This window comes from Nanorana parkeri, unplaced genomic scaffold, assembly GCF_000935625.1.
Source record: "Nanorana parkeri isolate BGI_ZX_2015 unplaced genomic scaffold, ASM93562v1 scaffold712, whole genome shotgun sequence".
Taxonomy (NCBI): Eukaryota; Metazoa; Chordata; class Amphibia; order Anura; family Dicroglossidae; genus Nanorana; species Nanorana parkeri.
In genome coordinates this window covers 82,449-109,772 of record NW_017306980.1, presented here as the reverse complement: position 1 = coordinate 109,772, position 27,324 = coordinate 82,449, and the positions used below count along the sequence as shown (strand labels likewise).

Below are 27,324 nucleotides of genomic sequence, written 5' to 3'. Positions count from 1 at the left end.
TGTGTCACTCTCCGGCTTTAGAAGCTGGAGAGAAGCTGATGAAGTAGATCTGTGCTTCATCAGCTTCTTTGGGGTCCCCAGGTGACATTAGGGGTCTTAAAGACCCCTGATGTCTCCATCAAGAGGACCTGTTGCATCCTCTTTGATATCACATAGGGGACTTCTTAGCCCTCTATGTGATAACAATAACGTTCAGTGGGGGGGGGGAAAATAAAATAAAAATTAAAGTTGCAAAAAAATAAAATATTTAAACTCACACATAAAAAAAAGAATAAAAAAAGAAAAACATTTTTTAAAGCCCCTACCCCCACATACACGCGTACAAACATGCACATACGTGCGAAAACGACGATTGCGCACGTTACATGTCACCGCAAACATCGCAGTGAGAGCAATAGCTATAGGGCCATCAATCACTGATAACACTAAACTGATGAGCAATAAAAGCCTTTAAAGTGTCGCCTATGGCCAATTTTGGGTGTGGTAGTTTTCTGCAATTTTATGGCTTGACATGTTTGGTGTCTATTTACCTGACATGAAAATTTATATTTTACCAAAAAATTGGGTAATAATAAATGTTTTAAATAATGCAAAAAAATTGTTTTTTTTAACAATTTTCGATAATTTTCCCTTAAAATAGTAAAAAATAAAACCCCAGTGGGGAATAAGTACCACCAAAAGAAAGCTCTATCTGTACCCAAAAAATGGTGTAAAATTCATTTCAGTACAGCGTTGCATGACGGAATAAATGTCAGTCAAAGTACCGCAGCGCTGAATACTGAAAAATGGCCTGCTTCTATCTTTATTTTGTTCAGTTAAGCTTTATAAATGAGACAGACAACAGCTCCAGATTGTGTCTGCTCCAGTTTTGATCAATTCCCCCCAGTGAGTCGCTCGCTGAGTACAGTGGCCATTCAGAGGACACTTACTAGGCATTCTCTGATTGGACAAGGAGCGGTGACATCACTGCACCACTCCACATCCAATCATGAGATATAATAAACATTTGTTAAATGGGCCCATCACACCATAGCTTTGCATTAACTGCATGATACTGTGCAACTAATGTGCGCTATCCCACAATGCACCTAGCATGCGTTACCGTGCTCTAGGTGCAGTGCCATTCATTTGAATGACACCCCAAGGCTCCACCTGACTGCTGTGCGCTGTAGTACAACGCACAGTACCACAATACCATGTGTGGCAGTGCAGGTAAAAAATGAGGTGCATGTACTACTTTTTTTTTTCATTGTAATGCATCAGAAGGTATCATGGTGCCGCGCACTGCAGCAGCCGGGAGGTGTGTTGGGGTGCCATTCAAAAAAATGGCACTGCAGCTAGCACATAGTAATGCACTCTAGGTGCACTATGCAATAGCGTGCATTCATTGCAGGGTGCCAAGCAGTCAATGTAACACTATGGTGTGAATGGGCCCATTTAACAAATGACTAGGGCACAGTAACGCACGCTTGATGCACTGTGTGATGACATACGATTAACGCAATGCTATGGTGTGCATGGGTCCTTAGTCATTGGGCCTCAGCCTGCCACAGCGAAGGGAAGCAGAGGCTGCCTGCCTCAGTCTTGTAGCCCGCCGGGAGCAGGGATCAGGTAAGTGAAAGTCATTTACACAGCTCCCCTAGATATTAACAAGCAGTTAACTCTTTGCTGTGCAGGGGCAGCCCCACTGTAAGAGGAGATTTGTCTTCTTCCTGGAGATGGGTGCCCATGTAGCCAAGCAGAATGAAGACAGTCACCGGTAAGTTTAGAACAGGGGTGGGCAAACTCCGGCCCTCCAGCTGTGGTGAAACTACAAATCCCATCATGCATCTCTGGGAGTCCTGCCTGTGAGAATCTTGCAATGCCTCATGGGATTTGTAGTTCCACAGCTGCTGGAGGGCCGGAGTTTGCCCAGCCCTGGTTTAGAGCATGCTTGCATTGGAAATCTCTGGAAGCCGTTATATACTGATTAGATAATGAAGAGCACAAGATAAGCCCAAGCAGTGTCTCCACAGCCAACAGCATCACACAGCCATTGATGTCACAGTTCGCTTTCTTAACATGCCACTAAAGCCAAAACTTTCTTTTTAGTTTTGGGTGCAGTGGAGAGGGATTAGAACCCAGTTACGGAGATTCACCCCTCTCTATTTTTCCTGGTGACCAAAAGAAAAGCCCAAATTTTGAGCCGTCAACAGGAATAGAAGGAAAATCTTCCCAATGAGAACAGTTCTGGTGGCAACTAGAGATTCCCCTCACTTCCTATTGTGGCTATCAAACAGGAAGTGAAGGGAAATATCCCCAGTGTAACAATCGATCCAAAACTAAACCATTTGTAGTTTCACCACAGCTGGAGGGCCAAGGACTACCCACCCCTGCTCTATTGTGATTCCCATCATGCTGCACATGTGATGAGCTATGACACCATTTTCTGGGCCACATCTGGAACGCCGTGCATTGCGTTTTTGCTGCGATTTTACCGCGTTTGGGATTTTTGCTTAAAATGGTCTGACAGGTGCATCCCAGTGCGTTTGCATGTGTTTTTGATGCGTTCCAGTGCATTCCAGACCAGACAAAATAGGACAAGCAGTATTAATCTGGTCTGGAACGGACTGCGCTGGTGTGAACAGAGCCCAGGAATAGCATTGGGATACATTTGGGTCCAGAAACAATCTGGTCTGGTCTGAGGATGATCCGGACATGGTGTGAATGGGCCCTAAGGGCTTGTAAGTTCGGTTGAGAGTTGAAATAAGCACACAACCTTGACAGTAACTGTTTTTGGAGACATGAAATTGGTGGGTCTAGTTCCACTTAAAGGAGAACTATGAGGTGAGTGAAAATCACTCACCTCATAGTTCTAGCCGACCTGTGACAATGAAACTGTCACACATCGGCTCAATAGATCGGGAAGTGAGCGAGCACATACCGTCGCTCGCTCACTTCTCGATCCTGTCCCTGCAGAGAGCTGTGACTGTCACTCCCGGCTCCCTGCAGGGATTCCCCCCTCCCCGCTCCGATCCTTCAGCGCTGACTGGCGGAACAGACGGTGGAGGGGGCGGGTACAGCTGGCTCTGCCTCTAGATAGGCAGAGCCCGCTGTCACTCACGCAGCCGGGTAGATGATCCAGACAGTAATGTCTGGATCTTTCCCGGCTGCAGCGTTTCAGTATACCGCAAGCTAATACTGAGCTTTGGGTGACGGGAGGACGCTAGTTTGTGTCCTCCCGTTACCCTTAAGAGAACTATGGGGAAAAGCCCTGACCCCATAGTTCTCCTTTAAAGAAAAACTTAAAGAAAATCTACAACAGGTTACTGCGCTCTGCACATTATTTTTGCTCGCTGCATTGAGTAAAGAAGGTGATATGTAGCCCATGAGCATTGCAGGCGCGTAGTGTGACGCTGTCCCCGAGAACAACTGAAAATTACCTAAAATCCCCCCCACAATGGTTAGCCATGGTTTCCCTGGGATTTTACCAAAGACAATTGCCAATCATCGCTCATCCCCCATATCTGTCACTAAACAAAGTGCATGTTAGCATGCAATTATGTATGGGTACTACGGCTGCAAACAACTAATCGATTAATTAATAATGATAGTTGTCAACCATTCTCATTATCAATTAGTTGTTTGGATTCCCTAGCACCCCCCACCATCCTGGGAGGAGGGCACAGCAGGCAGTGGGCGGGTGCAATAGCCAGCCTGCAATTGGCTATTGCAATCTGAACTGGCCAATAGCAGGCTGGCAATTGCACCAGCCCACTACCTGCTGTATTTACATTCATCTGCTGTCTGTGGAATCTTGCCACTGGCAGCTGTCATTCCCTGGCTGAAGCTGTTCAAGCGCCATGTGCTCACAATACAATTATAAAAAGCATTATAAAAAGGTGGGAAAAAGTAATCTTCCATTTTGTCCTGACAAATTCTGCTGCGGGCGGTGCGATGCAGTGCCATTCATTTCAATGGCACCCCAAACGCGCCTCCCACCCACGTGTGATCACCCGCACTGGAACGCACGGTACCGCAATGCCATGCGTTCCAGTGCAGTGATTGCAAAAAATTGTGCATGTGGCTTTATTCTGAAGTATACTTTATGTTCGTAACACTGTATTTGTGTATTTTATTTTAAATTAATGATGGTATTTAATTTTTTCTATCCGATGATTCACAAATATAATCGGCCAACTAATCAATTAGGAAAACATTCATTAGTTGCAGCCCTAATTGGTACTCTGAGCAGTGGGGGTTAACATTTCTCTCGTCATTAACCACTAAATGTAAACATTGTGCTAAATACAATTTCATTCAAAAAGGATTTTAAAAATCTCTCCTCTCTATATATATTCACACACACCGATGTTATCAACCACCCGCCTACAAGCTGCCAACATTTCATCCCAATTTCCAGGGTTCCCATTCTGCTTAGGTGGGGTATGTACATGAATCCTCTATACCAGCTATAGATGTTCCCTGCTGTGTCTGCTCCATCGCAATGAGACCTGCACCTTCCCCGCTCTCAATAAACATACCTGCAATGCAGGAAAAGATCTGCAGTACATTCACTTCATTCTGCAGAGCGGGGACATCCCAGAGAAAAGACTTCAGCACCAAACACTGCAAATCACAGCCGACTGTCAGTCCGGCCAATGATCTGTCCAGAGAAATGACGGCCCCGGGGCAATCCAGAGACCTTGGAGAGCCTCTGTCACTGTGAGGTGTCCCCCTGTGACCCCTATGTACAGCAGGCTGATTACATGTCATAGTAAGCTGTCTTTGTGTACAGCAGACCCCGCCTGTGTCACCAAGATATGTCAGAGACTCCCCCAGAGTTGTCCGGGACCCCCAGATATGTCAGAGACCTCTCCCCCCAATGTATACATGTCATGGTGACATGTCTTTGTGTACAGCAAACCCACCTGTGATACCCAGACATTTCAGAGACCTTCCCCCAGAGATATCAGGGACCCCCCTATATCCAAGTCATGGTGTCCTGTCTCTGTATACAGTAGACCCCTCCTGTGTTACCAAGAAATGTCAGCAACTATCCCAGAGATGACAGGGACCCCCCCACCCCCCGTGCTGTTCTGTCTCTGTATAACCCAGAGATATCAGGGGACGGACCCCAACCCATGTATACATGTCATGGTGTCCTGTCCTGTCTCTGTATACAGCAGCCCCTGCCGTGTCACCCTGACATGTAAAGGACCCTCCATGTATGCATGTCATGGTGTCCTGTCCTGTCTCTGTATACAGCAGCCCCTGCCGTGTCACCCTGACATGTAAAGGACCCTCCATGTATGCATGTCATGGTGTCCTGTCCTGTCTCTGTATACAGCAGCCCCTGCCGTGTCACCCTGACATGTAAAGGACCCTCCATGTATGCATGTCATGGTGTCCTGTCCTGTCTCTGTATACAGCAGCCCCTGCCGTGTCACCCTGACATGTAAAGGACCCTCCATGTATGCATGTCATGGTGTCCTGTCCTGTCTCTGTATACAGCAGCCCCTGCCGTGTCACCCTGACATGTAAAGGACCCTCCATGTATGCATGTCATGGTGTCCTGTCCTGTCTCTGTATACAGCAGCCCCTGCCGTGTCACCCTGACATGTAAAGGACCCTCCATGTATGCATGTCATGGTGTCCTGTCCTGTCTCTGTATACAGCAGCCCCTGCCGTGTCACCCTGACATGTAAAGGACCCTCCATGTATGCATGTCATGGTGTCCTGTCCTGTCTCTGTATACAGCAGCCCCTGCCGTGTCACCCTGACATGTAAAGGACCCTCCATGTATGCATGTCATGGTGTCCTGTCCTGTCTCTGTATACAGCAGCCCCTGCCGTGTCACCCTGACATGTAAAGGACCCTCCATGTATGCATGTCATGGTGTCCTGTCCTGTCTCTGTATACAGCAGCCCCTGCCGTGTCACCCTGACATGTAAAGGACCCTCCATGTATGCATGTCATGGTGTCCTGTCCTGTCTCTGTATACAGCAGCCCCTGCCGTGTCACCCTGACATGTAAAGGACCCTCCATGTATGCATGTCATGGTGTCCTGTCCTGTCTCTGTATACAGCAGCCCCTGCCGTGTCACCCTGACATGTAAAGGACCCTCCATGTATGCATGTCATGGTGTCCTGTCCTGTCTCTGTATACAGCAGCCCCTGCCGTGTCACCCTGACATGTAAAGGACCCTCCATGTATGCATGTCATGGTGTCCTGTCCTGTCTCTGTATACAGCAGCCCCTGCCGTGTCACCCTGACATGTAAAGGACCCTCCATGTATGCATGTCATGGTGTCCTGTCCTGTCTCTGTATACAGCAGCCCCTGCCGTGTCACCCTGACATGTAAAGGACCCTCCATGTATGCATGTCATGGTGTCCTGTCCTGTCTCTGTATACAGCAGCCCCTGCCGTGTCACCCTGACATGTAAAGGACCCTCCATGTATGCATGTCATGGTGTCCTGTCCTGTCTCTGTATACAGCAGCCCCTGCCGTGTCACCCTGACATGTAAAGGACCCTCCATGTATGCATGTCATGGTGTCCTGTCCTGTCTCTGTATACAGCAGCCCCTGCCGTGTCACCCTGACATGTAAAGGACCCTCCATGTATGCATGTCATGGTGTCCTGTCCTGTCTCTGTATACAGCAGCCCCTGCCGTGTCACCCTGACATGTAAAGGACCCTCCATGTATGCATGTCATGGTGTCCTGTCCTGTCTCTGTATACAGCAGCCCCTGCCGTGTCACCCTGACATGTAAAGGACCCTCCATGTATGCATGTCATGGTGTCCTGTCCTGTCTCTGTATACAGCAGCCCCTGCCGTGTCACCCTGACATGTAAAGGACCCTCCATGTATGCATGTCATGGTGTCCTGTCCTGTCTCTGTATACAGCAGCCCCTGCCGTGTCACCCTGACATGTAAAGGACCCTCCATGTATGCATGTCATGGTGTCCTCTCTATGTGTACAACAAACTCCCCCAGTGTGACCCCTCCCAGGGATATCAGGGACCCCCGGTGTATACATTGCATGGTCTCCAATCTCTGTGTACAGCAGACCTCCTCTCCTGTGTCCCCCAGAGATGTCAGGGACCACCATAGGGATGTCAGGGGCCCCAGTGTATACATAGTACAGCACACCTCCTCTCGTGTGTCCCCGAGATACGTCAGGGCCCCCAGTGTATACATAGTACATCAGAGCTCCTGTCCTGTGTCCCCCAGAGATGTCAGGGGCCCCAGTGTATACACAGTACAGGAGAGCTCCTCTCCTGTGTCCCCCGTGTACACATGTCATGGTGTCCTGTGTCTATGTACACTATTATAGCCTGTGGACATCGTTCTATGATCTGTTCTACCCCGCCCCTCATTTCTACTCTCTCTGTCACCAGTCGCTCGGGTCTGACAAGCTTGCTGCAGAACTATAAGTCCCAGCATGCTCGGCCGGTCACATGCTACCAGGGAATGCTGCGACTTGTAGTCCTCCAGCAGCTGGAGGGCCGCAGGTTGCCCATGTCTGCTGCCACTATCTGCCCCCCTCCTTCTTTTGCCCCAGCCCCCCTTCACCTCACCTTTCTTTTGATCTGACCCGACGTAGACACTTTCCGGCTTAGCTTCTGCGGCTCGGGCTCCGGCTCGCTGTCGGATGAATCCTCGGCCGGGGCCCCGGAATCCGCCGCAGCCAGGGAGGCCGCCATCACTAGCCGAAAGCCGGGGACATGGACACACACAGGGCCAGCTGCAGGGGACCGGAATCATCTGGGGGAACAGCGACATCTGCTGGCAGCCGAGACAGACAGCCAGTGCGGGCACAGCGCCAACTGCTGGTGAATGGGCGCAGTGCCGGGGAGAGAATGAAAACTCCCACAACTCACCGCTCAGTCCGGCCACCGGAAGTCGTGTCATTTGTCATGGTGGAGATCCATCTCCTCCCAGAGGGTGAGGACAGTTTCAGTCCTGCTGGCTGTCCCTGTTCTGTACAGTGGTCCCTATGTTCTGATGGACAGAGCTCTAGAAATTATTCTTTTGGACCAATCTTGTACAAACGTGTTAAAATGCACATTTGTAACACATAAACATTCAAATCTCTCACAACAACCTACATTATTGAAAGTATGGGGCTAGTAGAATAAAATGATTGTATTTGCAGTTGCATGTCGCACTATAATTGTCCAAATGTTTATCACGTGTGTATTTTTAGTAAATAAAAATAATTAATTTTATTGCACACAAGCACATTATAGGGGGTCTACCTATCAGTGTTTTCACCTATTATTGACACAAAAGTTTTATTGCATCTTATTTAAAAAATGTGTAACTCTTGGGTACAAACATTGATAAATAGACCTCCAATCAACTCCAAATTCTGTTCACTCCTTGCTGCCACCTCCTGCCAGACACTGCTTATTACAGTCATTAAGAATCCCATTTGGGATCCAGACCAGTGTCTCTCAGCTGTTTTTTACTCACACCACCCTTTAAAATATGCGAAATCTCGAGGCACCCCAGTCTTAAATGTAAAAAAAGTAAATGTAAAAATTTGTCCCCTCAAAAACCATAAAAGACCCTTATCTGGAATAAGGATTTTAAGTGGGAACACACAAAAACACAGGGTTCTCCTCATTTTACATTAGAGCTTCCACCCTTTCACATCAGAATCCCTCCTTTCACATCAGTCACCCCCTCCCAAACCAGGAGGCCCCTTTAAATCAGAAGCCCCCTTCACATCAGAGTCATACCATCACATCAGAGCTCCCCCTTTCACATCACATCAGAATCTATCCTTTCACATCAGAGTCACCCCCTCTCACATCAGAGACACCACCTCTCACACCCTCCTTTCACTTCAGAGTCACCCCTTCTCACACCAGGAGCCCACTTTATATCAAAATCTTCCTTCACATCAGAGTTCTCAGTACTCCCTTTACATCAGAGTCATACCATCACATCAGGAGGCACAGCTGCGGCAATATGGTAGAGGGCAGGAGCTGGAGTGGGCCTGGGCAGAGTTGAACTTCCATCCTTTTCTGAACAGATCCCGCCCTCCCTGGATTAGCCTGCTTCTTTCTCATGGTGCTGGTGGATGGTCCACCTGCACTATGGTAGGGCATGATGCCGTGTGACAATTTTGAGGCACCACTGAGGAAGCCATAAGGCACACCAGGGTGCCATGGCACCCTAGTACAGGAAGGATCTAGACCCATGAAGCATAGGTGGGTAATAGTTAATGGTCAAGGTGTCTCATTCAGTGTAAGTTAATTTAGATAGAAATGGTCTAATGGGGAAAGGAAAAAAACAAGGGAGAGCTCTTCATAGATATAATCACACTCATGGGTTTGAAGCTATCTGTGCAGGCACTATTTTTAAAAACGCACCACAACACACAGTTGCAGCGCAGATGTGTTGGGGTACCTTCACAGCATGTGTTACCACAATGCCATTAAAATTGGAGCAGCCCTGGCTCCATATAATTACAACAGACTCCTTAGAGGGATTATTTGGATGAAAAAAAGAGAAGAAAAAAAGAGAAGAAAAAAAGGTTTGTGTAATTATGTCTTGTAATTCCAAGCCCCAGATTCTATTGTAGAGATGTGCATTCAGATTCCAGCGCACTTCCTGAATCACAAAATACTGTTGATTCAGCAGTTCGTCCGAATCTGAAATAATGAATTATTATATGCCTGAATATACAAAAAATATATTCGGGCATATAGTAATTCCTATCGTATGGGCGCCACCAGCTTGCAGCGTCCAAGACGGCGGCGCTCATAAATGCGTATGATGTTGCCCAACGGTTGAGTTATGGGGCATCATTCACCCGCCTCCAAGATGGCGGTGCGCATGCGCAGAAGGCATCGGTGGCCAATATGGCCACCACGCAGTTTGTTTTTTAAATGTGCGTTTTCGGATTCAGAGGTTTGTTGCCTCCGAATTCAAAACAGCATTAATATTCGTTACATCAAACGAAACGAATGAAAAGCTTTTCCCCTTTTCATTAGTTTCGTCCGAAATGAAAATATTTTTGCTGTGCACATGTCTATTCTATAGGGAACCCTCAAACAATGTCCTCCTTGAATTTAAAGAAGAATTGCAGACAAAGTGCACAAATTGGAAACTTTGTGAGACAAAATGTACAAAAATGCTTGAAACGCACATTTCCAGGCATTTGCCATTGAAGTATATGGGAAGTAATCTGCCAAAAAGTAGCTCGTACTTTTTCCGGCGACAGGCTTTTTCCTGCTTCCGACAAAATGCTCAGGTGTGAAAAGGGGCCATAGACATTAATGGGACAATTCCTTGTCTTGAGCGTTTTGTCGGACTTAGCTTTCAGTGAGAATACACCTAGGTGTGAACAGCAGCTAATAGGGTTGCCACCTGTCTGGGATTCGCCCGAACAGTCCGGGTTTTGAATGTTGTGTCTGGGTTTCATGTCAGGCAGACAGGGGCAACCAAAATTAAGATAGGGGCTACAGGCCCCCCACAGAAAATAGTCTCCACTGGGATATTTACACATGAGTGGGTGGTGCTATTTACATATGAATAAATCGCCACTCATTCTCCCCAAAAAAGTTCTGTGCGTCGCTAGAGTATTCGGGTTTCGATGGAAGAAAAAGGTGGCAACCCTAGCAGCTAACATTTATTATTTCCCTGCATTCCTTTTGGAATGTTGGTGCTTTATAAATCCTGTGTTTAAATAATAATAATAATAATAACAGTCTTTGCCCTTCTGATGGATATACCCCTTAAGGCAGAGGAAGCTAAACTCTAGCCCTCCAGCTGTCATGGAGCTACAAGTCCTATAAGGCTGGTGGGGTCAGTGTATGCTCACCAAGGGCAAAACTGAGGAGTAGCTGATCCAAAAGCTGCAAAAATAAGTCCCAGTGGCTCTGCAGTAAGTGAATAATCACAGTAGCAGAAAAATATCTTGATAAAATGGAAAAGAGAAAACAGGAAATGGTTTGCTTCCCTCAAAGTAGAGAGAAGATATCCGTTCTCCTAAGGACACTAGCAAGGACCTGTGGCTTGCTGGTATTAGGAGGGCTTGTACCAGACTTACATTATAGCTTATTTTCCAATTTTTGCTGATTGTTATGTCCAGTCTCCTGTATTTTCACTGCTAATCCAACTCAACCTTCTCTTTCCAAAGCTTATTTCTTTACTTGTGAGTGGAAAAAAAACCCTGTACATCTCCGTAGCTGTACCTGCTTGCTTATAATACATATTTTAAGCAATACACAAAACAAAAATGTAAAAAATGCAATATTTAATTTTTTAACCAAAATAGTAATATAATAATTACAATTTTTTATGTTATGTTATATTTATTTATTTTATGTCTACTTTAAAGACCAATTTACTTGATCAGTTAGTGTTAGGTTGGCCAGTTTGAGCAACACTTAAAATTAGTTTGTGACATTCAGACTTTGTAGGAGTTTACATGTTGAAAACCATCTAAGGAATCTGTTTATAAACAATTATAAAGTGTCATTAATTATAAATAAATTCTTTCCTATGCTCCTCAGCTCCATCTGGTGGCCATAATGTAGTATTACATCACAATACATTTGAACTTAAAAAAAAAAAAATAAGAACATTTGTTTTTGCCCAAATTGGGCATTCACAGATAATTGCTAGCCGAAGGGCTATCCAGATAAACCCCTAAGCAACTAGATGATCATTTTTTTTACATAAACCCATACATATTCCATCTACCCGTCGGTCCACAGTCTGATGTTTTTCCCCTAAATTTTGAGGCAACTGCCAATCCAGGAAAACATCATCCACTGCACTAGATCAAGTCCACATGAATCACATAAACAGCAATCCTACAGAAACAAAGAAAACCTGTCATCTGTCATTTGTAGGAATAGTCTTGTAAGGGTTCATGATGCCTTTTGGATCCAGCATGTGTTTTATTTTCTGCATAATCTGCACTGCTTCTCTAGATTTGCTGTAATAAATGTGGTCCCTTTTCTTAAATCCCAAACCATGCTCAGCGCTGATGCTGCCATTGTGCTGAGAGGTCCATTCATACACAAAGGGCTCCAACGCAGCTTGTAAAGTATCGCTGTGCGACTTTGCTGTGATGTTCAAATGTAAGTTCCCATCACCTGGATGTTGAATCACAAACAAATGTTAAAAGCACATCTATGTAGTTTACGTTTTATCCTAATGTTCTTCTTTATACGAAAGAATACAAAAGTATGGAAAAGATCTTTAGTATCTCATTTTTGGAGGGTTTCTTTATAAAGGATGTTTCTGTAACAGAAATGATAACTGATCATTTTAAAATACATTTGTTCTATTAATATGCCTGCTCTGATCAGGTATTCTTATAGGTGCCGGTGGCATCTGTCAGAATGCAATGTAAACACCGGCGATTCCTCGATTGACACGCTGTTTGTATTGATGGAGGAATCAGGTAAATTTTTTTCGTTCAGCCCGCGGGTTATACAAAAAAATTGATAGGTGTAAACAAGATTTTGTATAAAAGGCAATGCCACTTAGGTACCTAGGACATGCTTAAGGACTGGAATGGCATACCAAGGATTGTCGTCATGGACAATAAAGGACAGACCTTCGATTAAGAGGCTTTGTTTTTGAATTAATTTGTAATGATCTGTAAGCATCTGTAAAACTACAGCCATCATTATAACATTTGGTTAACTGTGTGCTTTTTTTGGTGTTTGTTGCAATACTTTCTGAAACAGATTGTTTGAAGGCTTAAAGGATAAGTGCACTTTAAGACAAAATGCACTTATCCTCACCTATCTGGACCCCACTCTTCCTCCACTGATGCATACTTACCTATATCTGTCAGGCATGGCCTCTCTTGATTGTTTACATCCAGCACCACAAGTCTCACTATCTTGGCTGCACCTGCGCATTATAGACCAATAGAACTCTATGGGCCAGGGTCCAACACTGGAGACAACCCCATTGCAGTCTACGGGGCTGTCATGTGGAGGCATGGCCAGGATGTAAACAAACACTGGAGGCTGCAGCCACCAGATGAAGGTAATTATGCAACTTTGGAAAGGGATTTGATAAGGTCAGGGCAGACAGGATAAGTGCACTTATTCTTAAAGTATCCGGTGTTATTCTGGAATATAATACCCATGGTAATCAGCATTCCACTGGATAAGGTACGTTTTTTATTTGTAATAATAAAAAGACTAACTTTTGTATATTCTTACCTAAATGGCCATAACCAACCACAGATTGGGCTGAGGACCCCAAACGAGCCTTTGTTTCTTCAACCAGGGTATAGAGTTTCTCTACAGGCATGGACAAGTCATATTTGTAGACGTAGCCATCACGTGCTAGAGCTTCTGTGATACGCTCCCGAAGAGCCCAGAGGGACTAGGCGGGAAAACACAAATAGGTAATCATACAGTAAAGATGCCCTTAAAGGAACACTCCACTCAAGTTCTGCTTTAAGCTGTATATTAAACAAAGATGTAGCTGCACAGATGATTATGGGACATACCGCTATTTTACCATGGTCTGTAGCCACTGTGCCTGAAGTCACGCACCCCAAATCCAGAGCCTTCTCCAAAAACACATTCAGTTTTTCTTCATCATGCTTTGCACAAGATCCAGATGTTTCCACCAAAACATAGAATGAATTCTCTGCAGTTACAAAATATTATCAGGGTAACTAGCATATCAGAAGTGATCAGAATACAAATTCAAGTCTCACGAATTACCTGGCAGAGGGTTATTAAGCTTCAGATGAGTTCCCACCAATCTCATACATTCAGAGTCCAGAAATTCACATGCAGACAGGATTTCTCCAAGTTCATCTCTGCACATGGTGAAGATCTCCAGCACTCTGCTGAAATTCTCACATCCTGACACATATAAAAAAAAAATCCTAAAACAATTTAAAAAGCCCTGATCATTTCATATGATGTAAAGATGATATGTACTGGGAAGGGTTGGCTCGTGCTGAATTCAGGCTGATTTGACAAAATCTATTTTGAGGCTTAGTTTTCTTTTTCCCTACTTCTGTTTAACAAAGCTCCAGCAGTAAGCAAATGTTACATTTCTAGCAAGCTGGAGCTAGGAGAGAGACTCCTAAGCTGATATCTTAGGTATATGCAGAGGGTTAAACAGCTCTCTGGTCTCATATCTTGTGTGAACTGTAGTGACAAGATCTCTACACCTGTGTTCCCAGCTCCTCCCACTTGCCACACTCATCACTGAGGGCTAAGGCTAGCTATACATTGTTAAGCTGGCCACACAGTGCAAATTTTGTCAGGTTCTTAATGAAGTAGTTGCCTCTGTCACCATCCTTCCACCCAGCATCCTTCAATCAGAAGATTAAAGGAGCTGCAGAGAAAATATTCGGGCAAACAGTGACGGCAGCCAATCTGCTGCCGTCACTGTTCAAGTACTCCGACAGTGGCATGTCTGCCACTGTCAGAATACAAAGGACACAGCGGGAGATTTGTCCATCCACGCTAATTAGCGTGGATGGAGGAATCTGTAAAACAAATTTTGTTTAGCCCACAGGCTGGACGAAAGAAATTTAATAATGTATGGCCAGCTCTAGTGTTTTTCTCGATCGAGAAAAGAAACCTCTTAATTTCCCCATCCACACTGACAGTGGATGAGGGAATCCCTCGCGCTGGTCTTTTTTTTTTTTTTTTACAGTGGTGAGTGTGCCACTGTCAGAATACCAGAACAGCTTAGATTCTTCGGATCGCCTCCTTCGGCAAAAGTCGATAAGAACATTTGTCAAACGAAGGGGATTCCCGATGGGAACACAGACTGGTCGAATTTTGGCCAGTCAGCAGAACGTGGGCAAAATTTGACCAGTGTATGGCCACCTTAAGATTCTCTATTTTATATCATGGAGAATGGGTGTGCTGGGGATGTAGAGCAAAGAATGTCTGACTGAGAGCTCTCACTACTGTGAGATAACCAGCAAAAGATTTGTATAACTGACATTAAGAAAATACTGAAAGATCAGTTTTAGATATTGTTAGCCTTACTGGTGCAGCTGTGTCCCTTTATTTGCTGGTAAATCATTTTCCTTTACAACTTGGCAATCAGTTTGAATCTGAATTTTAGTGTGTTAAAATACAGATGATGAAAAGAATACTAGTTTTTATATTCTTTGTGAATGAATGTTTACATAAAATGTCAGCATGCACCTTACCCAGGAATGCCACATTGACAGCGCTTGGTTTGCGTGGACACAGTATAGAGATTCCAGTTATGATACCGAGAGTTCCTTCAGAACCAATGAACAGCTGCTTCAGATCATAGCCTGTGTTGTCTTTGCGCAGAGAGTTCAGGCAGTTAAGAACAGACCCATCAGGAAGTACCTGATAAGGGAAGAAATACAATACAGCACAGAAATCTTGGTATGCACAAACACAGCATGTAATAGAAAAATAAAATATCTCACCGCTTCCAGTCCTAAAACCGTCCCACGTAGAGAACCATATCGGAGAAGCCTCAGGCCCCCAGCATTTGTAGATAGGTTGCCTCCAATATGGCAGCTTCCTTTTGCACCAAGGTCTAATGGCATAGTATATCCTCGCTCTCCCAGATATTGGTTCAGAGATTCCAATATGCAGCCAGCCTGGCAAACCAAGGCCCCTGTAATGAACATAAGCATGATTAAGGCCTATTTCACATGGGAGGCATCCATTATGATCAGCAGGGGATCCGTGAACAGATCTCCTGCTGATCCGAGCAGTATGGAACGGATGCACCTTTTGTGACATCTGTGTCGGTTCAGTTTTTTCCTAGATCACAATATGGAGGAAAGAACTGAACTGACCGGACCCATTTTAGGTCTATGGGGGGCAGACATGTGTACATTTACATCCAATACATCACGTTGAGATGGACTTGATCGGGACACTGTGTGAAAGGGGCCTAAAGAAAAACCCTTTGGGAGCGAAACATTTACACTGCCATTGTCGACTGCTCTCTGAAAAGGCTATTTGCATGACTCTCATTCGGATGCTCTGGTTTCACTGCTCTGTAAGGCCTTGTTCACAGCAAATGCAGAACAGATCTGCATGAGTTTCTGCACATGCAGTGCAGTGGGTTGTGCCATGTTTTTTGACGCGTTTTGAGGCGTTCGGGCCGTTTTTGGTAAAAAAAAATGTAAAGTTTAAAATGGGCTTTCAGTGAGTTCCAGCGCATTTGCATGCATTTTTGATGCATTTGCATGTGTTCCAGAGCAGGTAAAATAGGGCCTGCTGCAGTTTTTTTTTACGTGCTCTGGAACGGAACGCTGCAAAGTGAACTGGAGCTAAAAAAAACATTGGAATACATTGGACGCAGTTTTGCTCCGGTCTGTAACTGCTCTGCAACGCGCTTGGTGTGAACAAGGCCTAAATCATTGACCCAGAACAAGTATGTACATCTGGAGTTCTGACTTTAATGACTGCTTTTTCCAGGTGGGTGTCTTAGAAAATACTGGAGCCAAAGGATACAGACAACTAGCATTTTCAGGACAGCAATGACAGCTCATGTATTGTTCTTCTCATTAGTCATCTGTCATAATACGAATAAATACAGGTCACCTTCAGTGGAAGCAGCTTGTCAAATGTAGAATTCATAGGCAGCTGAAGTTATATACAAATATGACAAGATCTGTAATCTTTGTTATTAAGACATATTTGACTTCAAGTTTTCTGGCAGAAAGAAAAAGGGATTTTTAAAACCACAAATAGTTCAGGTAGCCACATGCTTTACACTCTGATTGTACAGTATCTTTACAATGTTCATTAGGCTTAACTATATAGCATTAGAGCCTATCTATAAAAAGTAATATGAAAAGTAACAAATTTGAGTTTTGAGAACACCAAGCATTGGCTAAATTGCCAGGAGCCTCTAAAGCTAGCTGTACCCTATGATTTTGTTCTAATTTCTCAGGGCAGAACAAAACAAATGTTACAGATTTCTCCATCCAAGTTAAGCAGTATGGATGAACAAATCTCCTGCTGTATTCTGACAGCAGGCACCTGCAGTCACTGTCCAGCCAGCAATTTTCAGAGCGGCTCTTTTGAGAGGTATTGTTGGGGCCACGCACTGCTTGAATTTCGGGCAGCAGGATTTGCCAAAAATGTGAGCAATGTATGGTCTGCCTTATAGACTACAAGTCAGCAAGATTATTTCCCTAAACAGTTTCATGCACCTCAAGCCCTTTCTCAAGCTCCTTCTGATTCGTTGTTTTGAAGTGGACAACAGATAGGTGTCTTCCTGTTGCTGAGCATACAAACGCTCTGTAGTTTCTGCCAGTGCTGTCACTGACAAGTATGCCATCCTATGAACCAACCCAGATTTCCACTACTCAGATCTGATTCATAAGGAGGTTCAGGTACTTAGGCAACAGAAAATCTATTCACTTACCTGAAACATTATCAAAGCTTATCACCTGGTCCATCAACGCCGTTGAAACCAGGATCTCATCAAAGACAGGGACACTGCCACCAACTAAACTTGTGTTTCCACCTTGGGGGGTCACAGCCAGGTACCTCTCATTGCAGTACCTGCATGCACAATCACAGGATGTAACAACCTATCAGATGTAGCAGAAAACTGTAATAACTAAAAATATCTGCCATTCATCAGATCCTAAGAATTCTGTCTCTGCCCCATTTTCAGAACATGCTCACACTAGAAATAATACAAAAAAATAATTAAATATTATTGAATGTATAAAGAGAATGTATAGTACCTGTGTTTCCCGGAAAATAAGACACTGTCTTATATTTTTTTTGGCTCAAAAAAAACACTCTAGGTCTTATTTTTGGGGTAGGTCTTATTTGTTTTAATGTACAACAATCCAAAGTTAATGCAAATCCAAATTAAATAATCCAAAATAGCAAAGTTAAGAATAGGGTGATCAGGGCAATCAGGGGTGCCATACCTTTCCAAGAGCTATTTGGTAACCAGAATGAGAGAAGCGCACTTTCACTATCGATTCCTCACAGGCGGAGTGCATTTGGTATCACTCCGCCTGTGACAGGAGACGACGCCATAGAGGAAGCATCGGCTTATGCGGCTCTGCTCCCTCCGCTGCCGCCTTGCTTCCTCTAGCGCTGGCTTCGTGGGCACCACTGATTCTCTCCTGCGGCTCTTCAACCCCTTATGCCACCACCAGCCCTGGGAATGGTCACAACTAGGTCTTATTTTCGGGGTAGGTCTTATATTTTAGCAATTCCCAAAAATAGTACTAGGTCTTAATTTCGGGGTAGGTCTTATTTTCGGGGAAACAGGGTATATACACTGAGTGGCCAGATTATTATGACCACGGCATCAGTACTTCGTTGGGCCACGAGATAACTCCACGAGATGACTTTGTTGGGCCGCCTTGTGACTCCACGAGATGTGGAAAGGTGATGCGAGGAATCTGACACTGCACTGTTGCCCTTCTGTTGTCTGTCCTAACATTGACTAGTCGCTGACGGCCACAATTCGCACGTTCAGACCCAGATTTTTAAACACTTTAACAATGAGCCCCTCTTGAACATTTAACGAATTCTGCTGTTTTGCTGATACTCGCTCCATGGCTCGCGCCAACAATCATCCCACGTTCAAAGGCTGTTAAATCGTGTTGCTTACCCATATCTTCAGAAAAAAATCCCTTCTACTGTCGTGGTAAACAACCTGCTGCCCTATTTATAATGGTCTGGCCCTCTAGCAACTCCAGCGCAAAATTATAGCTAATTTTAGCTAATTTGCCTACAAACGTCAGGTGGTCATAATAAACTGGCCACTCAGTTTAGAATATACAGTATAGAGAATGTAAAAGAGGGAAAGTGCAGACACATTATTAGATATGGATAATGTAGATATGTTAAAACATAGATCTCATTAAGCTCAATTCACAAAGTTTCCCACAAGCATAAAAGTTTCTTTATTTTCAGTCATATTAATGTCATTTTGAAATCTCATTGGACTAGGCTAAAAATACCTGTCATTTTTCCAACAAGAAGTGTCTTTATCTTGTCGTTTTAGCTTTGTAAATTGAGTTTATTGACCTCTAATTTGGCAGCTCAAAAAAGCTTCTTTTTTTTTTTTAAAGGAACTTTTAATGGCTCTGGGTATTTTTAGTTTTAAGCAAAAATAAACCCCAACAATTAAACTGTTTTCCAATCACAATAAAGGCATGCCTCTGGTGAAAACTGTTACACTTGTCAGCGTAGCAATAGCAGATTTCAATCAAACTTTCAAGCCCTCAAATGGCTGGGTTTTTTTTTTGTTTTTTTTTCAAGAGCCCGCGGAACGTGCATCGAAAACAAATCCCCAGTGAACAAAAAAAGTTAACTGTGAAATCACAGCACACAAAAACGTGCACAAGGGTGCTTGGTCCTTTAATAAAGAAGGGACCATACTTTCCCGCCCCCAGGGCGCAAGGCTCCTGACAGGGGTTGAGACGACTATGGTCCACCAACCCGAAGGCCAGTGGACGTTGTGCAGAATATGCAATATGGTGTCGTGTCCAAGTGCACAGTGAGTCAAAGTGGGGTCCCACACCCAAGTGACTTTCTGAGCACCCCTGGGACGCCACCCTCAGGGGGCACAACACCACGGGCTCTGCCGCCTCCCAACCCTCCGGCCAGACCCACTGATTCTCCATTTCCACCAGGAGGTAGTGCCTTCGGCGGTCCTTCCACTGTCTAGGGTCTACCCGACACTCAGGGCCTGATGCAACTAGCAGTGGACAGTCCCGTCCTCCGACACCCACCAATTACGCCAGAGGGTACTAGAATGCCCCACCCCTATAGGCAGCAGCATCCTTTCCCCTCCGGCAACTGATAGGAACAGGTACTACACTTGATCTTAGCCAAAAGGCCGAGAAGCCTCTTGGCTGGTTCCATAGATGATAACACATCTGCAACACCATATAGTGATAATGAGACCACCTGCACTCCATACAGCGCTGAGACCTTTCAGGATATGGTGGTGCTTGTAGTGACGGAGGATGATGCCATGTGAATCCTTAGAATCATGGAAGATAAGTTACCAGCACACACAAGGTTAGAATGCAAATCCAAATCCATGTTATTGTGTCACATAGGTCATAATTAACCAATGTTTCGGGGCCACGCAGGGTCCCTTTCTTCAGGTGATGCCTTGAGGAAGGGACCTATGTGACGATGATGCAATAAACTGGATTTGCATACTAACCCTGTGTGTGCTGGTGACTTGTCTTTGTTGTACAACAACATGGCAACTTCAGATTCAAACAGAGGCTAAAATGGCACCATCTTTGGCTGTATAGGATCTTTAAGTGTATATGTTTTTTATTATTACTATTATTGTACAGGAGTTATATAGCCCCAACAGTTTTTGCTGTGTTTTACAATATAAAGGGAGACAGTATGGATATAATAAAATTTAGGACTAGAGGGTTAGAAGGCCCCTGCTCATGAGACCTTACAATTTTACAGTAAAGGTGCACTTTTATTAGCAGCAACTTTGTTTACTACCTGTTTAAAGTCTCCCTGTTAGGCTGTAGATAGGCCTGCCATTGCAGTATATGGAGGCCACTGTGCATGTTGTGAAGGTATTTCAAGATTTTCAGCAGATGCTGTGCAAAGCCAGGCAGTGAAAATCTTGTAGTAGCTTGAATATATGCAAGTATATCCTAGTATGGAGTCATGTTCTGGCAAATGAGAAGAGGTTAGAAGGAGGTTAGAAAAGGATATCTACATTAAAAGTGAATTTATCCTTTAAATGTGTGTTCTATGTATATTTTAATAGTTTTTACTAAAATCTTTATTTTACCAATACATATCTAAAAACAGGGTGCCCCTGCTGTCTGCGGACTTGACGGAACTGCAATACCTGCTTTGTATTTGTCTCTTTATAACTGATATCCCATAAAGCCCCATAAGAACATAGCAGGGAAAGAGTGACTGCCTCTCCAACTCATTCCCCTGTGTGTAACATTTCAGATTAAACAACATGCTTTTTTTTCTGCAAAGCAGGTAAAAGAGAACTATGGGGTAACCTTTTTATCTCATAGTTTTCTTTAGGGTCACAGGAGGACATATACTAAAGGAGCCTAGCTAGACAGACCTAATAAATATATTAAAATCCATATGCAATATTTTATATTTACATAACTAAAAGAAAATATATTTATTTTAGTCCTGAAGATTATAAATAAAGAAAACATGTACACTGTATATTCTCTTTATGATGATGGATACCTTGATTGAATTTGTACATGGTCTGAAATGTGAGGACACAGGAACGGAACCATCATCATCATCAGCTCCTCTTTCCAAAGGTTTTATTGCATGTTGTACTCAGGTATGAACATGCCTTTCATGTCATTACATTCTTGACATTATTACAGTCACACCGCTGGCGTAATAGAAGCCTCACAGCAGGAACAGCCTATGCCTTCACATCAAACACCAGAAAATAAATGATAATTAATATCTTGTGCATGATGATTTGGGGGATCATAACTTTATCAAGCTGCTACTGGTTGCCTTTCTATTGGCCTCATAGGCTTCCTCATTGGTACGCAGGTTGCCAGGGAGTCTAAAGCTGGCCATACACTGAGTATTTTCTTGTTCAGACCCACGGACTAAAGGAGAAAAAACTCTCAGATTCCTCATCCCCACTAACAGTGTTTTAGAAAATGTTCAGACCAGCATTGAAGTTTTAATTAACTCTAAGGCCCCATTCACACTGAGCGACATGAAAATCGCGCGACTTTGAGCGATATTGCGCGACGAGCGATATTGCGCAACTTTTTCCTATTGGGCTGTATGCAATCAGGAGCAATATCGCTCAAAATCGCTCGAAAAAAGGGTCATGTAGGAGCGACGAGCTACCAGCGACGAGCTACAAGCGATATTGAGCGACGAGATGTGAACAGCTCCATTGCAATGGATTGGAGAAGCTACATAGAGCGATATCGCGTGGAAATATGAGCGATATCGCTGCAAAAATCGCTCCATAAATCGCTCAGTGTGAATAGGGCCTTAATGAAGATCCTGGTGCAGTCTGGGCCACATGCAGGTTGAATGGAGAATTGCGGACTGGGCCACACAGACCACATTTCATACGAGCCAGCAGAACCAGTGTATGGCCAGCTTAGTGTTCTGGGTTCTGAAGTTATATGCAGTCACAGTGGGGTGCCTGCTTTGCAGAACTGCTGTTGGTTGTCCTTGACACAGACTGATGTGACCCACAATCCCAAGCAACAAAGGAAAACATTCTGAAAGTCACTAATGTTGTCCAAAAAATTCAGCAACTGTGCTAAAGTGAGAACATTTACTCAATTTATCTTAATCTGAGCTCTGTGTAATCCACTGCAGAATACAGACAAATAGCTCCAGAGAGGGTCAGAGTGTACCTCCCAAAGCCTATGCTCTGTAACTTTCTCCCTAATCTCCTAGTACTGGCATTTTTACATCCAGATTTCTGTATGTCAAAGAGGCTGTTCCATCATCATCAGCAGATGGGTGCCAGGATGACCAGATTATAGGCAAAACAAAGTGGGTGGGCCGGAGGGCTGAAAGAAGAGAAACACCTGAATAAAAAAAACTCATTAGGTGAACTGTGCTCCCTGTATGCACCTACTTTTCTTTATTGATGAGAGAGTACTTTTACCACACAAAGCAGAATCACTTACTTCAGAATCTGTGACACTTCTTCTGTATTTCTAGGCTTTAGAAGAACTTTGCTATGACCTGAAAGAAATTTTAAAGAAATGGTGAATTTGGGAATACCTATACACATACTGTATAATGCTTCAATTGGCAGCACCCATGTCCCTGATTAGCAGTTTGAGCAACGGTCTGGATCTCCAACATGCTCCTAGCACAAGGCATTTTAAAGTGACAATAAAGTAAAAAATGCTTTTCCCTCCCCCCAATGTTAATGTCAGCACTTACCTTAAATAATGTTTCTTAATCCGATTTTCTTTTTTCTTGTCCTTTTCATCTGTCCCTCCAGCGCTGCTGCGGGTCTCCGATCCAGCTGGCACTTCCTGTCCCACGGTGTCAGTGCGGGTGCATGCGTCCATAGACTTACCTTGTGTCTCTCCTCGCGTTCTGGCCGAAAATGGGATCTGCGCATGCGCCCGCCCCAAGGCGCTTTGTGGCCACCCGAGATTTTTCACATTTTTGGACGAGAGCGCGCAGGGAAGACACGGGTAAGTATTAACCCTTTTTTTTCTTTTTTTACACTTTCTGCATATATCTACTGCTACCTAGCAGTAGATCTATGAAAAAACACCCGAGGCTTTTATTATCCTTTAAAACTAGCTGCAGTATAATTGTACATTAGGAAATAAGAAAGCCCCCTTTCTCTTCTTTTTTTATTCTAGTTCACGCTGGAGTGGATTTCTTCTTGCTTCCTGGTTTAGGGTACCTGCCTCAAATCAAGGTTCACCCTAGTTTTATTTAAATTTTGTTTTTCTTACTGAAAAAGGAGCTGATGAGGGATATGTGTTCTTTTATCGTATGGGGTATTTGTATTTTTATAACTGCTGGGAGATTTGTAGGTTCGTTTTCGTCCCTATCAGGTGCGTCCGCGGGCGAGCAGCACAGAGGGAACCCGCTGGCAGGAAGCAGCCGGAAGGGTCCGAAGGCAAGGTAACCAGGGGGCAATCCAAAGAGGTAGTCGAGGGTAATCTGAGGTCGAGGCAGGCAGCAGAGGGTCAGAAACGATAGGCGGTCCACGGTCGGTACACGGGAGGTCAGCGGGAGGGGAGCGGGAGGGGAGCTTCGTATGTCACACCATGAGGTGGAATAACTCAGCAATAAGCCAGAGCTCAGGCCAAGTTTTTATAGCCAGGGGAGTTAGGACCACCTCCGGTCACCGAGGCAACCAGGAGGCTTCCTTCCTCGGGAACCAATGGCAGGCGAGAGAGATGGAAGGTGTGTACAGGGAACCTCCCCCAGCAAGGCTCACACCTGATGCCTAATGGAGCAGGAGTGCTACACACGTGCCCCCGGGGATGCGCGCGCAGCCTGCATACCGCGCATGCGCACCCGCCGTGCGACTCTAGCATGCGTACCTGCAACCCGGGCACCAGGAGTTCTGCCAAGCTGAGGGGAAACCCGTGCCCTGCGCCGTGCCCGTGGCCCCCGAGCAGGGACAACACCCCCTGCTTCCTGACAGTCCCATCCTCCATTTATATTTGTAGTTTGTATTGCTGGATTGCCACATATAAAACATAGAACAGAAAGGATTAAAACTAAATTTAAAAGATGCCACACCTAATAGCCTGACGGCAATAAAAAAAAAAAACAATACTGTAAATTAGAAATACAGTAATACCTCGGTCCAGGAAAAATTAGGTTTGCGAACAATAAGTTCGGCAAAATCTTGCTTCCGTTCGCAAACTCCATATCGGGTGACGAACACGACCGCGGCCATCTTCCCCGCAGACAGACCTGTGCACCCTTGCTATGAAGCTTTTTTGTGTGCTTTTTAGCACATGCAGTATTTGATTCGGTTTGCGACCAGAATCGTGGAACGAATTAAGTTCGTGAACGAATTACCACTGTGCTACCATGTAGGACTGAATGATGGTCCATTGGAAAGCCAATGAGGGGGATTTATCAAAACTTGAGCAGACAGAACCTGCCCATGGCAACCAATCAGCATTCACCTTTCATTTTCAAACCTTAAAGTGGCATTAAACCCTCAGATTTTTTAACATAAACCAATACTGTAATGTGTGCCTTACTGTAATCCATGGTAGTTTCCCTTCTCTTTGCTGCTCTTCCTTTTAAATCCTCATGTCTTCTCATGCTTGGGGGGACTTCCCTTTTCAGCTCAGGGCCTCTTCCTGTAATGCTGGCTCAGATTACAAGCCTATACAAACGTATACACAGACACCGTGTATCCATTCCAGAGACAAGGCAGTCTGCTGCAAAACAGAAGTTCTGCCCAGTTCTGCCCAGCATGAGAACAGATACAGATTTTAAAGGAAGAGCAGCAAAGAGAAGGGAAACAAACATGGATTACAGTAAGGCACACATTACAGTATTGGTTTATGTTACAAAATCTGAGGGTTTAATGTCACAACAAATAGAAGTGAGAAGCTGATTGGTTGCCATAGGCAACTGCTCCAGATTCTTCTGCTCCAGTTTTGATAAATTCTCCCAACAAGGTTTAGATATTGAAGGATTTATTTGCACTCTCTTGAACTGTGAACAGAACATTCACATAATCCACAGAGTCAGCATTTTGTAAGTGTTTTTACTTCACATGAGTTATTGAGGAAAATTAAATGTCACCTCTCACTGTTTTCATCCAGTCAATGTTGTGATGTCTCAGGTCAGCTTCATCTGTAATAACCCGTCCGGGAATTAATTTCTGGAAGTGACTGAGATCCTCAGCTGTGACCTCCGAAAATGGCAGACGGGACACGCTGTACCGCTCGGAGGTGAGAGGAGGGTCTGCAGGCGAGCTCATAGATCTAGAACATAAAGGTAGATTTCTTCCTCTCCATCTTTGATTTGTCAGGCAGAGAACTCTGGCTGCTGTCCGTGATGTCCTCATATACAACCGGAGCCCTGATAGACTCATATCCAACCTAGTGGGAGAGAAAAAAGAAACATATCAGGATGCTTTTACTTTAGCTTTGTAATGACTAATATGACTAGATCTATGATGTTACTGTGAAGCCATCATTATATCTATACAGTTAACTCATGTTGACCTACAAATTAAGATATTTCACTTAAAAAGCAAATCTGAGCAACAGGTGGCAGGAAGATATTATTCCTATCCTAATCCCTGCATTGTGATCAAATCAGATTGTTCATTCATACTTTAGTGCTGTGATGTAATGTATCATCCTATATGCCCCAACATGGTTTTTATTAAAGCAGCCAATCATTTTATATGGGCCACCAATGCTTCACAACACATGACACAACACGACTAAATCGGACCTGGCCCATTATTTCTCAGGCGGTGCACCAAAACGCGTGACATTGTGATGCACTGCAGGTACCTGGGACCTCCATGGCGGGTGTCAGGATGGAGAGGGGTGGGAGATCAGCGAAGATCCATTTGCTAATCCCATTGAGAGTAGTATGAGCCTGGTTGCAATCAGCTATGAGCACTCCCAGGGTCAGAGCTGTCAAACCCCTGGCCTCAGGGGCCCTAAGGGGAAGCAGAAGCTGTTGAAGTTTGTGCTCAATCAAAGTGCAGAGGTGACATTAGACTATCTAATAGACCCCCTGATGTTTACATAAAGAGAACCTGTCACCTACACTACGCTATCATATAAGGGGACTAAACAGCTCCCTAGTGATAGCAATAAATGTAAAAAACACTGAAAATTATTTTTAAAAGACCGTACCTGCCCCCACAAATGGAAATGTATACTTTGGGTGCACACGCATATTACAGTTGTGCACCTCATATTAGGTATCGCCACGCACACTGGAGTGAGAGCAATAATGACATATTAGGTATCTATAAACTCAGTGCAACCTCATCTATTATACTTTACAAAACTGTGTACTATATTGTGTTTGTGTGCACTAAAATTAAATTGAGTGTGTGTTTACCTGAAAAGAAAGAATTGATGAAAAGTAGCCCAAATATTGTATGACATGAAAAAAATTACAACTGCCACCATTTTATTTTAGAGTCTCTGCTTTGAGAAAATATAGGAGGTGGGGAATTTATCAAAACTAGAGCAGACGGAATCTGGAGAAGTTGCCTATGGCAACCAATCAGCTCCTCTCTTCAGTATTTTCAGTTAAGGTTTAACAATGAAAGGTGGATTCTGATTGGTTGCCATGGGCAACTGCTCCAGATTCTATCTGCTACAGTTTTGATAAATTCCCCCCAGAGTGTTTTGGGTTTTGTAAGCAATCTTTAAGCCCAAAATCAGCACAACATGGTGCAATGTGGTTGTACAGCGTCAGATCATGTTGCGCTAAAAAAAAAACATGCCATACTTTATTAAAGCGTACACCATTACAACATGGCGGTTTGAATTGCGCCCACTGAAACAAAGCAACCTGCCTTGTCTGTGCATTGGTGCTTAGCTAAGGGCTTGTTCACACCAAATGCAGACCAGATCTGCATGAGTTTCTGCACGTGCAGTGGGTTGTGCCGCGTTTTTGATACATTCCGGGCCGTTTTTGGTAAAAAAAATAAAATATTTCTTTTAGTTTAAAATGGGCTTTCAGTGCATTCCAGGTCGTTTGTATGCGTTTTTTTATGCTTTTCAGAGCAGGTAAAATAGGGCATGCTGCAGTTTTTTTACATGCTCTAGAACTGAACGCTGCGGTGTTAACTAGAGCCCAAAATACCATTGGAATACATTGGACGCAGTTTTGATCCGGCCTGTAACTGCTCTGCT

General features: G+C 44.3%; 2 protein-coding genes across 2 annotated transcripts in view; both read right to left on the bottom strand.

Moving 5' to 3' along the window:
• Nucleotides 1-7,744, bottom strand: part of DGKD (diacylglycerol kinase delta) — a 97,208-nt gene extending 89,464 nt beyond the window's left edge. The window contains exon 1 of the mRNA XM_018563950.1: nt 7,562-7,744. Within this exon, the coding sequence (XP_018419452.1) occupies nt 7,562-7,687 (126 nt within the window). The 5' untranslated portion in view covers nt 7,688-7,744. The remainder of the gene's footprint in view (nt 1-7,561) is intronic.
• A 4,038-nt stretch (nt 7,745-11,782) lies between these two features.
• D2HGDH (D-2-hydroxyglutarate dehydrogenase) lies at nt 11,783-25,528 on the bottom strand. Its single transcript, XM_018563936.1, has 9 exons — nt 25,238-25,528; nt 22,621-22,678; nt 17,370-17,509; nt 15,409-15,602; nt 15,157-15,325; nt 13,700-13,843; nt 13,480-13,622; nt 13,187-13,352; nt 11,783-12,100 (listed from the first exon to the last, which is right to left on the bottom strand). The coding sequence occupies exons 1-9, from the start codon at nt 25,500-25,502 to the stop codon at nt 11,838-11,840; spliced, it is 1,542 nt and encodes a 513-aa protein (XP_018419438.1). The 5' UTR covers nt 25,503-25,528; the 3' UTR covers nt 11,783-11,837.
• Between the last annotated feature and the right edge of the window lie 1,796 nt (nt 25,529-27,324).

Excerpts from the sequence above, each read along its gene's own strand:
- D2HGDH (XM_018563936.1), bottom strand. The coding sequence starts at position 25,502 with ATGAGGACATCACGGACAGCAGCCAGAGTTCTCTGCCTGACAAATCAA. Across the intron at positions 15,326-15,408 it reads CGGTTTTAGGACTGGAAGCG|GTACTTCCTGATGGGTCTGT; the intron begins GTGAGATATTTT and ends TTCCCTTATCAG. Across the intron at positions 13,353-13,479 it reads CAGACCATGGTAAAATAGCG|TCCCTCTGGGCTCTTCGGGA; the intron begins GTATGTCCCATA and ends TTTCCCGCCTAG.